At 48.2% G+C, this 15,525-nt stretch overlaps 1 protein-coding gene across 1 annotated transcript in view; it reads right to left on the reverse strand.

Annotated features, from left to right (window-relative positions):
• COL27A1 (collagen type XXVII alpha 1 chain) overlaps nucleotides 1-15,525 on the reverse strand; it is a 145,185-nt gene that overhangs the window by 116,435 nt on the left and 13,225 nt on the right. Inside the window, exons 3-4 of the mRNA XM_018074444.2 lie at nucleotides 13,461-14,881; nucleotides 3,897-3,950 (exon numbers count right to left, since the gene is read on the reverse strand). Of these exons, the coding sequence (XP_017929933.1) occupies nucleotides 3,897-3,950; nucleotides 13,461-14,881 (1,475 nt within the window). The remainder of the gene's footprint in view (nucleotides 1-3,896; nucleotides 3,951-13,460; nucleotides 14,882-15,525) is intronic.

The following is a 15,525-nucleotide window of genomic DNA, read 5'->3' on the forward strand; positions in this document are numbered from 1 at the left end:
GTGACTTCCAGTGGGAACAGGCTTCCAGAATTACTTAAGTGTTTTGAAAATTTGATCATAGCTCTTTTTTTTCTCTCCTGGGGGTGAAGTAAACGTCTAAGACTTGCTGTCTCCCTCACGTAGGAGCAGAACAGATAACTGGGATTTCCACAGCCTCATCTGGAAGGCAGCATTTAAGACTGAGTGTCCCAGTGCACAGCACTATTCTGCAGAGCTGATCAAACCATGGGGACTTTGCTGGTCAAGCTACTCCAGTGAGGACTGAAATGAGTCACAATTTGTGATGGACAGGGATGTGCTGGCAAAAGGCCCTCATGAGACAGTGCTGGGGTGAAGTTAATCAAGCCTGGGGTGAGGCAGGAATAAGCTACAATGGTGAAGGAGTTATTGCTCCTCTGGGAGCCCTTTGTTGACAGCTCCTTGTAGAGCTGGTTGGCACATCCCTGTGAGCAAATCCCAGCCTCAGCCTCCCTGTTAGACCTCAGTGTCTGAAGAAATGCAAAGGCCATCTGCAGCAATGAAGTGCAACACACGTGGCTTGCACAGAACTGTGGGTGCTGTGCAGGTACCCCAGTGCCAGCACTCACACACACCACAGTGGAAAGGCCATCCCATGACCTGCCCACGTCACACTGAGCTGGGGAAACCCTTCATGGGCAACACTGCCACTCCCTCAGACCTTACACAGGCACTTGCCCAGGCACACAGCACAGTTATCTGAGCAGGAGAGGTGTGGACAGATCTCTTCTTATGCCTCAAATTCTTTAAGGCAGACATAAAAGCTGAAAACAATCCTCTCTGAATACAGAGACAAAACTTTCCTGTAGAGTACACATGACCAAGACAGCAGTATCTCTACAGGTTGGAGAACTCCTGAGAAAGTGTTATCAGCCATCTCCTCCAGTCATGAGAATTGCAACTTTTTATTCCACTATTTCCCTCAGGAAATAATGAGAAAAAGAAACACCCAGTTCTCATTTGCTATGAAAATGAAAATTTGCCTTTATAGTTGCAGAGAGTAGAGTACAGGAATAGTCTGTATCTGTCTCAATGGGTCCCTGATGCTGAGTGATAGGGTGTCCAGTTAAGTCAATGCTTCTAAAATGAGGATTAGCTTTTAAACAATTGTCATTTTAGAGAAGACTGTCACTATCCACTCAGCTACCCAGCCTTGAGTTGCACTTGAATGCTGAGATGTGTCCCAATAACAACCTCTTCCATGCTATTACAGAGGTTGGTAGGTGTTTTTGCAAACCAGGTGGCTTTGCCTACATGGAAGAGCCACCCTCAGACTGCACAGGCACGTCTGGTGATACTTATCTGCTGGAAATGAGGAGAGTGGGATCAGCCAGCTCCTCTCACACACTGCCACCCACCACAGTCTGGCACTCAAGGCAAAGGCTGATCAGAGCTTTCGTTTTACCCTGACCAACATGGGAGGACAAAGGGAAATTAAGACAGAGATAATCAGGAACTCAGAGGGGTATAAAAACTGAACCACATCAGCACAAGGTAACTTCACAGCTACAGAAAGCCACAAGACAAATGCTGCTACTATATTTTCAAGTACACCAATTAGTTGTATAAGCATTAATAATGTAGAAATTATGCAAGTTACAACAAGGGCAATTACATCTCATGCATTAGGCCATAAACTGCATTGGTGACAAGAAAATTCCTTCCTTTCCTTTGGCATCCAGCACTGCCAAGTTGCCTGCAACATTCACCTCCCATCTGGAGCTCCAACCTTGGGCTGGAGTTTGATGGCACATCTCATGGGTTACCCATGGGCTGGTGCAAGAACTCTAGAGCTGCTCTGTGGGAGGAACAGGTCAGATAGAGGCAGAACAGACAGTGCTGCACGTTTATTTTTAAGTGGCTCAAGCACAACAAAAGCAAAAGATGCAAAAATTCCCCCAAGCCTGTCTTAGTTCCTGGCAGCTCCTCTTTCCAATGAGATCTCTAAACCCCAAAGAGACACAAGAAAAAAATACTAGGAGAAACACATCCCTAAGTCAAAACAATTAAGGCACAGAGCACTTCTGTCTCCAGTGCTCCAGGCCAGACATTCACAGAGTGACCCTTCTGCCCCCTCCCAAAATTAGCACAGACTCTTTGCAGCGGTCCAAGCCAAGCCAGGCTCAGCTGTGCTGAGCACTTCCTAACTGGGAACTCTTTCCTGGACCAATTCTCAGCACCTCTGGCACAAGCTCAGAAACCCTCAGTTGCTTATTGTCTTTCAGAGGATCATCTTAAACATAGGATGGAGTGCGCCACAGCTGGGGAATAACACAGAAAATTATGACACAGCTTCCACAATGCTATTTCCTTCAGAAAAACTCAAGTTTTGGTAGTGGAACTGAGGTGTAGAGCTGGAATTTGCTCACTCACACAGCAGGCAGGGGATGCAGCTGTGGACTCCAGACTTGGAATCTCGTTTGCTCACCACAAGACTGCCAGAAGTAACACCAAACACCCCTCGTGAGCAGTGAGCTGGGGTTGGAACCAACTTCCAGCCTTAATAGGGATGGATAAGAACTGCAAGCTTTGGGCAATCTGCTGATGAGGGTGATGCTTGGGTATTTGTGACAGAAGATATCAGGGCTCTACAACTGGTTGTGGTGATGCTTCACTGAAGGACTCAGCTAATCATAGAATCAGCCAGGTTGGAAGGGACCTCTGAGATCATCAAGTCCAACCCTTGATCCACTACTGCTGTGGTTACTACTTGCAGAACAGATTACCCCATCTGTAACACACACGACCCTGGTGCTCCCTAACACCACACACTCACAGCCCAAATCAGTGTTCAGGGCTGTTCACACCCGTGCCCAGGCTATGGGGGTCCTGCAGACCTTTTGGGGGTTTATTGTTGTAGAGAGAAGGTGAGTTTATCTTTACTGGTTACTGCAAGATCTCACAGGAGTGTAAGGAGAGTCCTGGGGGAATGCTGAGCCTCCCAGTTCAGCCTCTTGCTTGTTCTTTAAAGACATTACATGGGGTTGAGTTTTAGCCAAGTATGTGCGAGGAAATCTCCCTCTGCTGCCAGGCCAGGATGCTGCCTGGATCATGGGTCCAAAATATTCCCTTCTTCCAGCCTCAGACACTCACATCTTTTGATTCCCAACCCACATCAGTTCAGTGCTCAGGAAATGGGCTCCATGGCTGTACCTTGTGGCTCAGCACGGTGCTATCAGGAGAATGGTGCCAGCAATTAACTGTATCCAGGTCAGGCATGTTGCCCAGCCCTGGGAGACTTAGGCCAATGCTAAAGCTTTTCTCACAGCTTGCTGCAGCACTCAGCACCAGATGTTTCCTCAGCATAGCACTCAATGTTCAAAGATCTGCATCAGAATTTCATTTGGGGAGGAAGAAATTCAGGAGTTTGCCATGGATGTTGTAGAACAGATAATAAATTTTGCTTTACATCTTGAAAAGGAGTCAGAGAGCAGGTCTCAGATTGGGGAACACAAAAGCTCATCCTTGTGTTGAGTCCTTGGTCCTGGACCATGGTCCCCGTGCTTCAAATGGAGCAGTTTGGGAAACTGAGGAGAGTGAAGGACAGAATAAAAAGCAGCCAAACCTAGTATTCAGCACAGAAGGAATGGATACTGGAAACAAAATGAGACAGATAAAGCTCATTCTTCTGACAAACATTTGGAAACAACCATCCCCAGCCTTCCCTGATGCCAAACCTTAGCTCAGGGAGGCTGCAAATCACCAGTGTGGCCTCCTGAAAACCTTGAACAGAGAATGAGAAAAAGCAGGAAGGCCAGACCTCAACAGTAAGGGGCCTGAAGCAACCATTACTCAACCACAGGAACACAGAGTGGCCCTTGGAACAGCAGGACAGGCAGACACAAGTACAAATGGATAGAAAATTTCACACCACTTACTCGAGAGCCTCTCTTGCCAGGGGGTCCTGGTAAGCCCGGCAGACCTGGTGGACCCTGGAAAAATAAAAACAGGTATTAATGACGGTTCTGTAACAGGATGGAGCTCCTGACAGTGATTCAGAGAGACCCACAACACAATCATTCGGAGAAGACGTGGGGAGAAGGGCCAATTACAGCACCACAGCCAAAATTTCAAGTTATGCTATTACTACACAGGGATAAAAAGCCACGTCAAAAACATCTGCAGGAGCACGTATTTCCACACAGGAGAGACAGAGCATCCACATCTTTCTGCTGCATTCCTGGGATCACAGCTGTGTTTCACACTTCCCCTGTCCTGGACCTGTGCTGTAATACAGGGGTAACACAACTCTCTCTCAGCTTTGGATTCTCCTGCTACGTGCGAGCACACAACAGGAGCAACGTGTTAGCACCTTGGCAGGGAAGAACATGGTGTGTTGTAATCTGTATCAGCTGGACACATGGAGTTCTTGGTATTGTAGGCTGCTACACGACTTACAAAGTAATCGTATCCCAGCACTTCATATTTTAAAGTGTCGGGTTATAAAACCTAATAAAAATTGGTGTGAGCGTCGGAAATTCTTAAATATGGCTCTGTAATACAGAAAAGTTCATGTCAGACACGTCAGAGTAGTGGGGGCTCTTGGAAGAGGGCGAGGACAAAGTGGAGATATCACATGCCCAGCTGTGCACTGATCTGAAACAGGTTAGGAAAAAATCCTTAACCAATGAGGTTTGAACTCCTTGGAATTTATTCATCTATTTATTCATATTTTTTTTCAATGGACTGGAGAATTCAGATTTCTGGAGAGCCATCTGCAACTCCTAATAACTCCTCAGAACTTCTTTTCCCCCCAGCCAAACATGTCTAACAAGAATAACTGTTAATTGAAGCGTCTCCCGGAGGATTTATATTCTGGTAGCTTGTTACAAAAGACAAGTTTTCATTGCATGCAATGAAAAGGAGAGACATCCAGAGCAGCAGACTGAAGGATGTTTGGAAGGCAGCCTGAGCTCTCCAACTGCATGGTGGGCAGGAGAGCAGGTCCCAGGAGCACTGTGTGGGGCAGGGGCAGGGGCAGGATGAGCCCTTCAGCTGCACTCTGGTCCTGTATGGCCTCACTCCCTTCCCACTGGATCATCCCTGCAGGACCTCCTCTCCAAGCAGGATGGCACAGCTGCTGCTGCAGGACTTCCAGAGCTTCTCAGGCTGGTACTGCCCCTGAACAAGGCTGACAAACTCATGGTCTCTTAACAAAGTTCTCAGGACTCATCAAGTGCCTGATTCAGCAACAAAAAAATCAACCTTGGAGATCCCTGCTAAAGTCTCCTGCTCAGGAAAAGATTTTCAACACAGAAGACTTGCCTGACCCATATAGGAAACTGATGAATAAACACTCCCCTGATATTACCAACCCTCCTACACACAAGCAACAAATTAAGTTGTATAAAAGGGATTGATATAAGAGCCAAACTTGGCACAGAAGAAAAAAAAATGAGGGGAGGAGTAAGCAATGCCCAGGCTTGTTGTGAAAAAGTGTAAGAGCCTATGCAGCACAAAATAGTTCATGCCCCACACTGAGACAGGCAGGGATGGACTTCTGTGACCATATCACTCACTGCTGCTGCCCAGCCATGCCTGACCTGGAGATGTCCAGCCTCTATAGCCTGGGACACTTCATCTGACCCCTCTGCACGTTGCTTATTGCTGGGTAACACAGTATTACTGGTCCTTGTAGTAACAACCCTCATTGATACAGCTGACCCTCATTTTAGCAATATGCCCAGTGTTTTAACCTGCCATTGTGCCAGCTCAGGGCCCCGTGCATAATGCAATTATACAGCTGTGCAAATAGACACGTAACTGTAGGGTTTTTTAAGCCTCATGTATAATTGTGCTCCAGAACCCAAGCTTTTATTAAAAAAATCCCCTTGCCCTTTTAGTTGGGACAATAACTATCAAACAACAAATCTAGTGCAACTGAGACAGCAACAGCTATTAAAGTTTTCCAAAGATGAATTAAAGTCCTTAACCTCTTCTCCATCCAAACCCATCCCCATCTACTCTTAGAAGGAGAAGTAAAAGAGAAGATGCAACTCTCTGAGCAGGGTGCTCTCTATGTACCAGAATTGAGGTGACCTTTTCCACCTTCCTGCTAACAGCAGCTGCAGTTGTACTTGGCCACATGAGAAAAAACCTTCTCCAAAAATGTGGGCTGTTCAGAACAAACTGAAGCTAACAAAAAAAATAAGGAGAAAGTTAATACCTGCACTGGAGTGGGAATACGGAGTTAAGGGAAAGGCTTCTAGCTGGAGCAGCACAGAGCAGCACGTAACCCTGTCACTTTGCTTTTGCTTTGTTATTCCTTCAGCCTTTCCTTTTCCTTTCCTGAAGAGGAAGAGGGACAAGACTTCTGTGGCATGAAAGGCTAAAAGGTGCCAGCCACTACAGTAAGTGCATAAGGTAAGAATGTGACCACGTATAAATTAAAAGCCAGCCAAGGTGAAAGAGGCCAGGGGCAGCTGGAAGAACACAGGTAGTGGTGAGACAAGATGCACTGCAAGGCCACCTTCCGGATTCTCACATGATTCCTTGGTAGCTGGATTGGGTGGGACATGGACTGAGCCTTCCTAGAGACTTGTTTCTCCTCTGCTCTGTGCATGTGTCTCCATGTTACCCAGCTCCAGTTCTCGGACAAGAGGCCCATGTCCAACAACCGGCTTTGCCTGGGGAGAGCAATCCTGAAATACACACGGAGAAAAACGCGCATCCGGAGAGGCAGCCAGAGGAGGATGGGGCTGGATCAGGGCCCAGCTACTTACAAATGATGGATGCAGTCCCACTCCAGACGTAAGGCTCGGAGACATGGAGAGTAGAAGATGTCTGTCAGCGAGCCACCAGGCAGCAAGGTGCTGAGAGACTGCCTGGGGGTGATGCCCACGCAGCCTCTGCCCTCACCAGAGACATCTCCACCCTCACCCCCAACGCAGAGCTGATCACACAGCACCTTTCCATTTGTACCCTTCAGAGCATCCCTGGGGAATTCCACAGGGAGCAGCAGGAAGTGCTCCAAGGGGCAGGAAAGTTTCCTTTTGCTGGCAGGGGGAGGAAGATATCACTGCTCTGCCCCTGCCCTCCCTTAGCAGGGACACCCCACGAGACCAGCAGAGCCAGGAGACTCCCGCAGCGAGCTACCGTTCCTGGCACCACGGTTCCTGTCTCTCTGGCTTCCTGCCTGCTCCTTCAGCAAACTGATGGCAGAGAACACACACCCTGTTATCACACAAAGCAAGATCAGAGATCAAGGAGAAACACGGCAGAGGCTGATACTCCGTCTCTCTTCTGCAGCCAAACAGCTGAGCTGTTAACCAGCCCGAACAGTTCCTGAGGCAGCTCGTGGCAGCCACATAAAAGTTTAACCCTTCTCAATTTCCCACGGTAGCATTAGACACGACGACTGATCCCACCGAATGATTATGGGATTTATTCTAAGCTGCCGCTGGGAAACTTTCTGGCGCAAAAGGGACTTGTTTTTTTGGGGTTTTTTTGTTTTTGTTTTTGTTTTTTTTTAGTTTTTTGAGCTTCAGATTGCAAATGGAAAATTAAGCTAAGTTGTCTGAAAGGGAAATATATCGGACCCTGAGGATAAGGGAAATCTCACTGTTTCCTCTCACTGCCAGTTCATACCTCTGCCTCTCCCACACTGTGACCCCACTCATGTTGCTTCCTCTGCCCGCAGCAGTGCTGGGGGGAGCAAGGTGCCTTCAGAGCTCCAAACTCAGCAAGGCTGAACCTGTTGTGGAGGGCTTGAATGAAAGCATACTGAGTACAGGAATCGATGCTGGAGATCTGGGAAATGACTTGCTTCCTTTCGAATGACTTCTGAATCAACTTGGTCAGACAGCAAAGGACTCCTGTAATTGTTTCCCCAGGAGCAAGTACTCAGCCTGGCAGCAAATAGCTGAGATTTCCCAGGAAACTATTAAGTTCGTGTTCCAGTGCACACTGACAGACACACACATTTACTTTAGGGTCTCCCCAATGTACCCCTGCCCAGCACTAGTGGCACAGTTCTCCTGTATCCCAGAAAAGGCTGTTCCGGAGATGCAAAACACTGCAAGGACTGAGAAGAGAGAACATTCCTCTTTCTCAGATGCTAATGTGTGTGGTAAAAGTCAACTTAAAAGAGAGTTCAGAAAACACATCAAAATCTCCCCACATTGGCACCAGGCTCTGAGCAGTGACATTACCCCTGCAGATCAAGGACCTGACCTGTTTTTTTCCCAGAGAAAGAAACATTCCCAGAAAAAGAAATATATTTCGTATGCAAGGTCACTGCCAAAATCTACTCTTTAGCCTTGTATGTCTGGGAACCAGCAGCACAGAAGGACAGAGCAGCTACAGAGGTAGCACTGGAATTAAAAATTCCCTGCTCAGGAGAACAGAAAAGGAGGAGAAGACCCTCATCTTCAACACACATACCAACTCCTCCTCACCTCCCTGGCCTTGCCAGGTGCTGCAAAGAGAGGGAAGACAGAACCTGAACTAAACCTGGCTTCCAGTACTGCCTAAAACAAAGCTGAAACTTCAGGGGAAAAAAACCCCAGCACTTTGGTTACTTTCTTCTCCAGGGCAGACTTATCATATTAAAATTTGGACACATCTGGGTTTCAACCAGTCTAAAAACAAAAAGCCTTTATAATTCTGGCAGGAGCCGAGCTGCTGGTGGGGAGCCAGCCTTGTAACACGGTTTCCTCAATAGGCACAGATGTTTGTTCTGGGTCTGTACAACACCTATCACAGAAAGGTCCTTGTCCACAACTGGATTCCCAGTAGAGGGGTGGCACAAAACATAACAAAATATTAGTATTCCATCTTGACAAAAGCAGTTTTTCTATAGACACATTTCCAGAACAGTCTCCAGAGCAATCTCAGACCTTGGAAGGCAGTCTGAAAGGCTGGGAAGAAATAGAGGCATCACCTACTCTACCACTCACTTTCTGTTTTTACAGACTGTACAAATATATACAAGTATTTTTATAAATCCTACATCCTTTGTAGCACATTTATCTCAAACACACTTTCAACTACTGCTCTTCAAAGTTCATTTCATGCAAATAGACCTCTCTGATGCCTGGTCATTTGCCTGCAAGAAGATTTCCCTTCAGAGATATTTCTGGCTAAATTAGCAAAAAAATTTGATCCAACTGTGTGAGCGAGACTAAAACTTTTCCCATGGATCACACAAAGCGTACAGTCTCCCTTTTTTTTTTTTTTTTAATATGACTCATTCATTAAGAGATTCAAACATGTTGTGTGTTCCTTAATTTATCATAGACTGGCAGCCTGAATAGCCTTTTCTGGTACAAGGAGGCCTGGAATCAGGCACCTCATATTTTATCGGCGTTCCCAATCGCCTCTCTTCCCTGCCCACTGATTGGATTGGCTGGGATTGCTTCTTGAGGGAAGGAGCCGAGCTCCAAGACAAACTGCTCGTGCAGAAGGTGGCAGCTGGAGCAGTCTAGACTGGGGAGGTGCTCAGAAACACATCTGCCTTGGAGAGAGGGAGAGGGGGAAAGAGAGGGAGAGGGGGAAAGAGAGGGAGACAGGGAGGGCTGCCTGCCAGGCAATGCTGCACCTCACTGGGCTGCAGCCACGGGCTCCAGCGTGGGGCTCCTGGCCCAGCAGCACATGGATGGAGCCGCGGTGCGCGGATGGAATTGCGCGGGATGGATGGAGCTGATGGCTCCTGGCACACCCACCCCGGGGTCTCCACTGACTCCTACACTTGGGGAGTCGTGTGAAACACGTTCCCTCCCTCCCTGTTCCTCTTATGTGCTCCCACAGCCCTTTAGTGAACTCAGCCCAATCCTCTGCACGTCCAGCACCAGGTGTGGTTTTCTTGCTCTAAAAATAACCCTCAGACTCTTGTCAAGAGTCAATACAGGCTTGTTTGTAGGGGTCAAAAACCTTTCAAAATGCAGCCTTACATAGGAGGATAAAGGTCTAACTTGGGGATACACCATGCTAGACCCCGGCCATGCCAGGGCAAGAAGTTTTCTGCAGCTTTACCCCATTGCACACCCCATTGGGCAGTGCTGGTGGGCAGGGGAGAGGCTACAGCAGCCCCCAAAATCTTCCTGTCAAATCTGCTGCTGGTCTAGACAAGCAAATGATACCCCATCCACCAGAAGATGCAAACACCCATCCCATCACAGCCTTACAAAGGTTCAAGGGCATGACAAGCTTGCAGAAAAATACTGTTTTTCAGTATGTATTTTTCTTCTGGGGAGATCAAGGCTGCTTGCAGCCACGTGCTGGGGTCACTGCTCTGTAAGCTGAGTGAAGGTCCCTGTGCAGGGCCTAGAGCTCTGCTGGTGGAGGTGCTGAGGGCAGCAGGGATGATTCAGAGGGACCTTTGCCAGCTGCTGAGTCAGTGCTGCCTTACTGGTTTCGCATGATGTCTGGGTGTTCCTTTTGTTACTTCCCCCCTCCCAAAACAAATGTAGAGCCGAGATCCCAAATGCTTGTGGTTATTAATGGTTCCCAGGAAGTTTTTCTTTTTTAAGAACATATTATCCTCCCTCCTCTAACTGCTCAGCAAACCCAACATTCCTGAAGAATTAATGCTCTGCCATGAGTTGCATGTGGGATGCAGCATTTCCGTTTCCTGTTGTGTGGCATTCCAGTGGTCCTTCAGGGCAAATATACACATGGAGGGTCCTGACTTCTACTTCTAAGGGAACAGCTCCTTTCAGTCCTTTGTTCGTGCTCTTCTAACCATTGAAAATACGTCCCTTGGTTGTAGGGTTGGGGCCCTTCTGCACAGCTAAGATTATTCCAGTTATTTTGGTAGAATTCACAAAGCCACAACTGCAGAGACTGCAGTGCCTGAGTCATCACTGCCTTGCACCGCAGCTGCCATTCCCATCCTGACTTTGGGATGATCAGGATTCACTGCCATTCCCATCCTGACTTCGGGATGATCAGGATTCACTGCCATTCCCATCCTGACTTTGGGATGATCAGGATTCACTGCCATTCCCATCCTGACTTTGGGATGATCAGGATTCACTGCCATTCCCATCCTGACTTTGGGATGATCAGGATTCACTGCCATTCCCATCCTGACTTTGGGATGATCAGGATTCACTGCCATTCCCATCCTGACTTTGGGATGATCAGGATTCACTGCCATTCCCATCCTGACTTTGGGATGATCAGGATTAACAACAGTTTTTTTTCTCTAGGTGTTAGGATGCTGTGAAAGGGACAGGGAGGGCGCTGTGACTGCCAGTCTGCCTCTGCCCAGACATCACAGCCAAGGTGGCCCCAGCCCTTGCAGAACAGGCAGAAGTCAGTTCCCCCACACACCTCCCTGCCCAGAGTGACAATCTTCTTGAAGAGACCTTGTATCAGGCAACAACTTGGAAAAGTAATTAATCACCTTATCATTCCCCCCGTTGCCAGACACTGGATGACATTCCCAGCCCATAACCTGCCCTGGCCAGGCACAAGGCCGGGCTGGGATATCACTGACCTCATCAGGAACGTCTGCCCGGCAGCGCGAGGACGGCGCCAGGTAATTACTCAAGCACAGAACATTTATCAGCACTTGCTCTGAAACACGCTCGTCTGGCCATGGAAGTGCTGCATTAATTTCTCAACATGTCATCCCCATCCCGGCCTTTACTCCTCTTTCCCTTCCCACGTCAGAGTCATCCAGGGAAGTATGGTACAGAGATCTCCGGGTGAGTCACAGGAGCTGTCGAGCACCGTGCTGCAGCCAGCTCCAGCCAAGCCATAACCTTTCTCTCCCCAAGTCCTGTTTCCAGCAGTCAAAGAGGATAAGGCCAGACAGAGCCTCAAAATGTTCTCCTTTCCCTCAATTCAGGACTCCAGTTGTTCTCAGACAGGATGGAAAAATCCTGCCATCTCTTCCCTCAGCCCTCCACAGCCTGAATCCATTTCTTTGCTATGATTCACGAGCTGAGAGGGATTTTCCACTCTGATTCAATAATAAGCTCTTTACATTGCAGGGGCTTGGAGCTTGGTCACCTCATGCCTCTTGTAGGGCAAGAAGGTGGCAGAGATCAGGATTTTGGTGGGCTTGGGGCAACCACCCTGACTGACCCCTCACAGCTAAGTGGTGTTCTAAGGGAAACTCACAATTGCTGAATTCCTCCTCTTGGAAACACGCCTGAAACTACTCTTCACAAAACACAGAAGCCTGTCCAAAGACTGAATTGCTGGAGCTCATTCTGGCTACTGAGGGATTCAGCAAAACTTCTCCAAGTACAAAGTCTCAACCCCCTGCTCAGGCAGCACCTTCACTTCTCCCAGAGGTGGAATCCTTGGAACACAACACCCCCTTTGGTGCCTCTACACCCAGAATACCAGGAGAGAAATCACCTCTCTGCTTTGAGGTGGGACAGGCAGGAAATGCAAACCCCTAAGCACCCACTGAGGGCTCAGGGAGACCCAACCATTCCACTTTAGGTGTTACAACAACAAGCAGCAGACGCAAGCGCTGGTGATTGTGTTCCTTACGCCAGCTTCAATATTTCCATTGTAAACCCTTCTTACACTATTTTAAGAAATGAGCTGCAAAAATTCACTCTAGGCTGGAACTTGGCAACCAAAGACTCTGTCTGGGAGAAACTTATTTTACATGTACAACCCCTCTCTCCTATTGACAATTTGGGTTAGAACACCAAATCCTCCTAAAACTTGGCCAGTTTAAGATCCTGTTTGTATTCTGGCATTTGAAAAAAAAAAATAAAGAAGCAGATAATTAGTGGGGCCTGACTGCTTTTAACATTACAAAATGTGTGTATGCTTTTACTATGGCCAAGATATACACCGTGAGAGGGGTTATTGTGTGTGGAATGCAGTAGTTAAATTTATAAAGGAAACTTTTTGCATGTTTTAAGTGCAGGCTATGAGAAGCAAAACTAAACAAAATAAACAAACAAACACTATAAAAATAGAGGACAGTTTGTTTAAAAAAAAAAAAAATCCTGAAGCCATCTCTGTACTTGCATTTGCTGAAACAGAGCACTTTTGTGGAAATGTGAACATCAGATACAAACCAAATCAATAACCAGTGTTAAGACACAGTTCATTGGAGGCATGTTTTTGAGGCACCTGGGTTTTCTCTATGGAAGGTGACCTGAGACAAATCAAGGGCGTGGAACAGAACTCCCTAACCTGACCACTAAAATTTTAGCCAGCAATTTGAAGGAAGGAAGGAAGGTAGGATTTCTCTTTTTCCCCCCTCTTTGTTTTTTTTTTTAAAAAATCTAACGTTAAGCAGCAACTTTAACCACCAATGTTTAAGGGGCATCCACCATCACAGAACACCCAAGTTCACACTGAGATTTATGCTAAAACTGTGATGATCAGGAATGCAAGAGTGCTTGGCTGCGAGTCCAAGCTGCCACACTCTGCTAAGCTTCACAGAAACCCTTGTGGGTTGTGGTCTGCCAGCCCTTGAGCCGAGCTGTGACCAGAAACAGCCAACATGAAGAGACTGAACTTACCTGGGGTCCTCTCTCTCCTTTCACTCCTGGATATCCCAGTAAAAATGGAAATGGAGTAGGTCCCAGGAGGTCAAAGATTTGATAGCCATCCGTTGCAGCCGGGGTTGTGAGGTTGAAGGGCTGTGCCCTGGCTCTGGAGACGGGACGGGCAGACCCCAGGGGGGGGTTGGTGGATGCCAGAGGATCCACTTTCCTGGTGGGGGACGGTTTCTTTGGAGCGGGCCCATGGCGTGGGTTCTGCAGGGTTGGCTTTAGGGTGACAAGGTGGACATTGCTGGTTGTGTTGTCAGTCACCCTCCTCGTTGGCTTTACAGTGCTGGGTGCTGTGGAGGGCTCAACGGTTGGTTTTTGGTTGATCTTCTTTTTGGTCTCTTGCTTGGACTCCTTCCTGCTGGCTGTGACGGGGCTCTGGCTTGTTGGTGGGGCCTTTTTCGAGGTGGGAAGGGGAGTTTTCTCCCTGCGTGTGCTGGGAGTGGGCCGAGCCACCCTGAGGGTTGTCCCTGTCCCCCGAGGGAGGGAACGGGAGGGCGGCTGTGCTTCGGAGCTTGACGGAACAGGCGGGGCCACTGTGACCTTTGTGGCTTTGGTTGTCAGTCTGGGAGGTGAAGGTGGGGTTAACACCGGTGTGATGGTTGTTGCACCTGAACCCCTTGTCTTGGGGGGTGCAGTGACCCTGCCAAACTCCAAGGATGGGGCAGCAGTGGTCAGGTTTTTCAGACCCTGCAGCGAGGGCTCCATACGCTGTGGGGTGCTGGGGGAGGCACTGGGGTCCCTGGGCAGGAGGGGGATGAGAGGGGGCAGGTTTGGCCGGTAGGTATCTGCTTGCCTGCACTGTTTTTTCAGGTATTTACAGTAATGATGAGCTGCCTTGGCAGAAGGATAAATATCAAACTGGCAGATGGCTCCTTCAAACTGCACTGAGTGCTGGCTTATCTTCCCAAAGAGGAAAGATCCATGTGGATCCAGCACCTCATCCTTTTTCAAATGCAAATCCGCATGTACTCTGCGCTTCCCACAAGAAGTATATAAAGTGACTGTCTGGCCACGGATGTCGATGGCCACGTTGTGCCACTGGCCATCGTGGACGTTGTAATCAAAATATACAGAGTGCTTGTGGCCCACGTACACTATGATCTTCCCGGGCACAAACTGGACCCCCAGCTGCAGTTTTTTCTTTTTGCTCTTGACAGCGAAGAGAAAAGCGTTGTTGATGCGGTGGGAGCAGAGGCTCAGCACCAGGAGCAGGTCAGTGCTGGAGCCTGCGGGGAGGATGGTGCTGAGCGGTGCCTCGACACGCGCTCGCTGAGTGAAGATGACCCCTGACTTGAAAGGAATGACTCCTTGAGGAACTGCACGTGATGAGGACCATCCACCCGATGGCCTTTTCCCTGACAGGCCCAGTCTTTGAAGAACATCCACATCTGAAAGGGAAGAACAAAGAATATGTGAGGTGCTGGACAATCCGATGCAGGAAAGCCCAACCGCCCTCTCACATATACATTCAAATTGCCAGAAGGGAGAACTCATAGCTCCTCTGCACACTGCGTGAGGAGCAAGTGCATGCTCAGCTTGGTTACCAGCAATTGCCAAAATGCATCAGAGCCCCAGGGTGCATCTGGCTAGTTCTCCTGTCCCACCAGGGACCAGCTCCAGATGTTCTGGAGGGAGCTGACCTCACTACAAGGAAATTTCCCACTATGCACCAATAGTCCACTTCTCTGGGATTTAATTCTGAGTACTGACCACACAGCTGGAGAGGAATTTGAACAACAGACTGAGCTGGGATTGCAAAACTTTATATCCCCAGAAGGCAAGTAACAGAACTTCCAAAGGGAGCAAAAGCCTTGTATCTGTCTCTCTCCAACTTACTAAGAAGCAGCTTTTGATCTTTGGAGAGTTTAAGGAAACAAAGGTGCCTCCCAGCATGAAAATGTTGCACGTAGATTTCAATGAACTGCTCAAAGTTCTCAGCAGCAGTACTTTTTTCCCAGCGGATCATCTTACAGACTTAAATTATTTTAATAGGTTGGAGCAACCAGACTTGGTTTGTGAAGAGCTGAGAGAT

The sequence above is a fragment of the Manacus vitellinus genome, unplaced genomic scaffold (assembly GCF_001715985.3).
Source record: "Manacus vitellinus isolate BGI_N305 unplaced genomic scaffold, ASM171598v3 scaffold_27_pilon, whole genome shotgun sequence".
In the NCBI taxonomy this organism is placed as follows: Eukaryota; Metazoa; Chordata; class Aves; order Passeriformes; family Pipridae; genus Manacus; species Manacus vitellinus.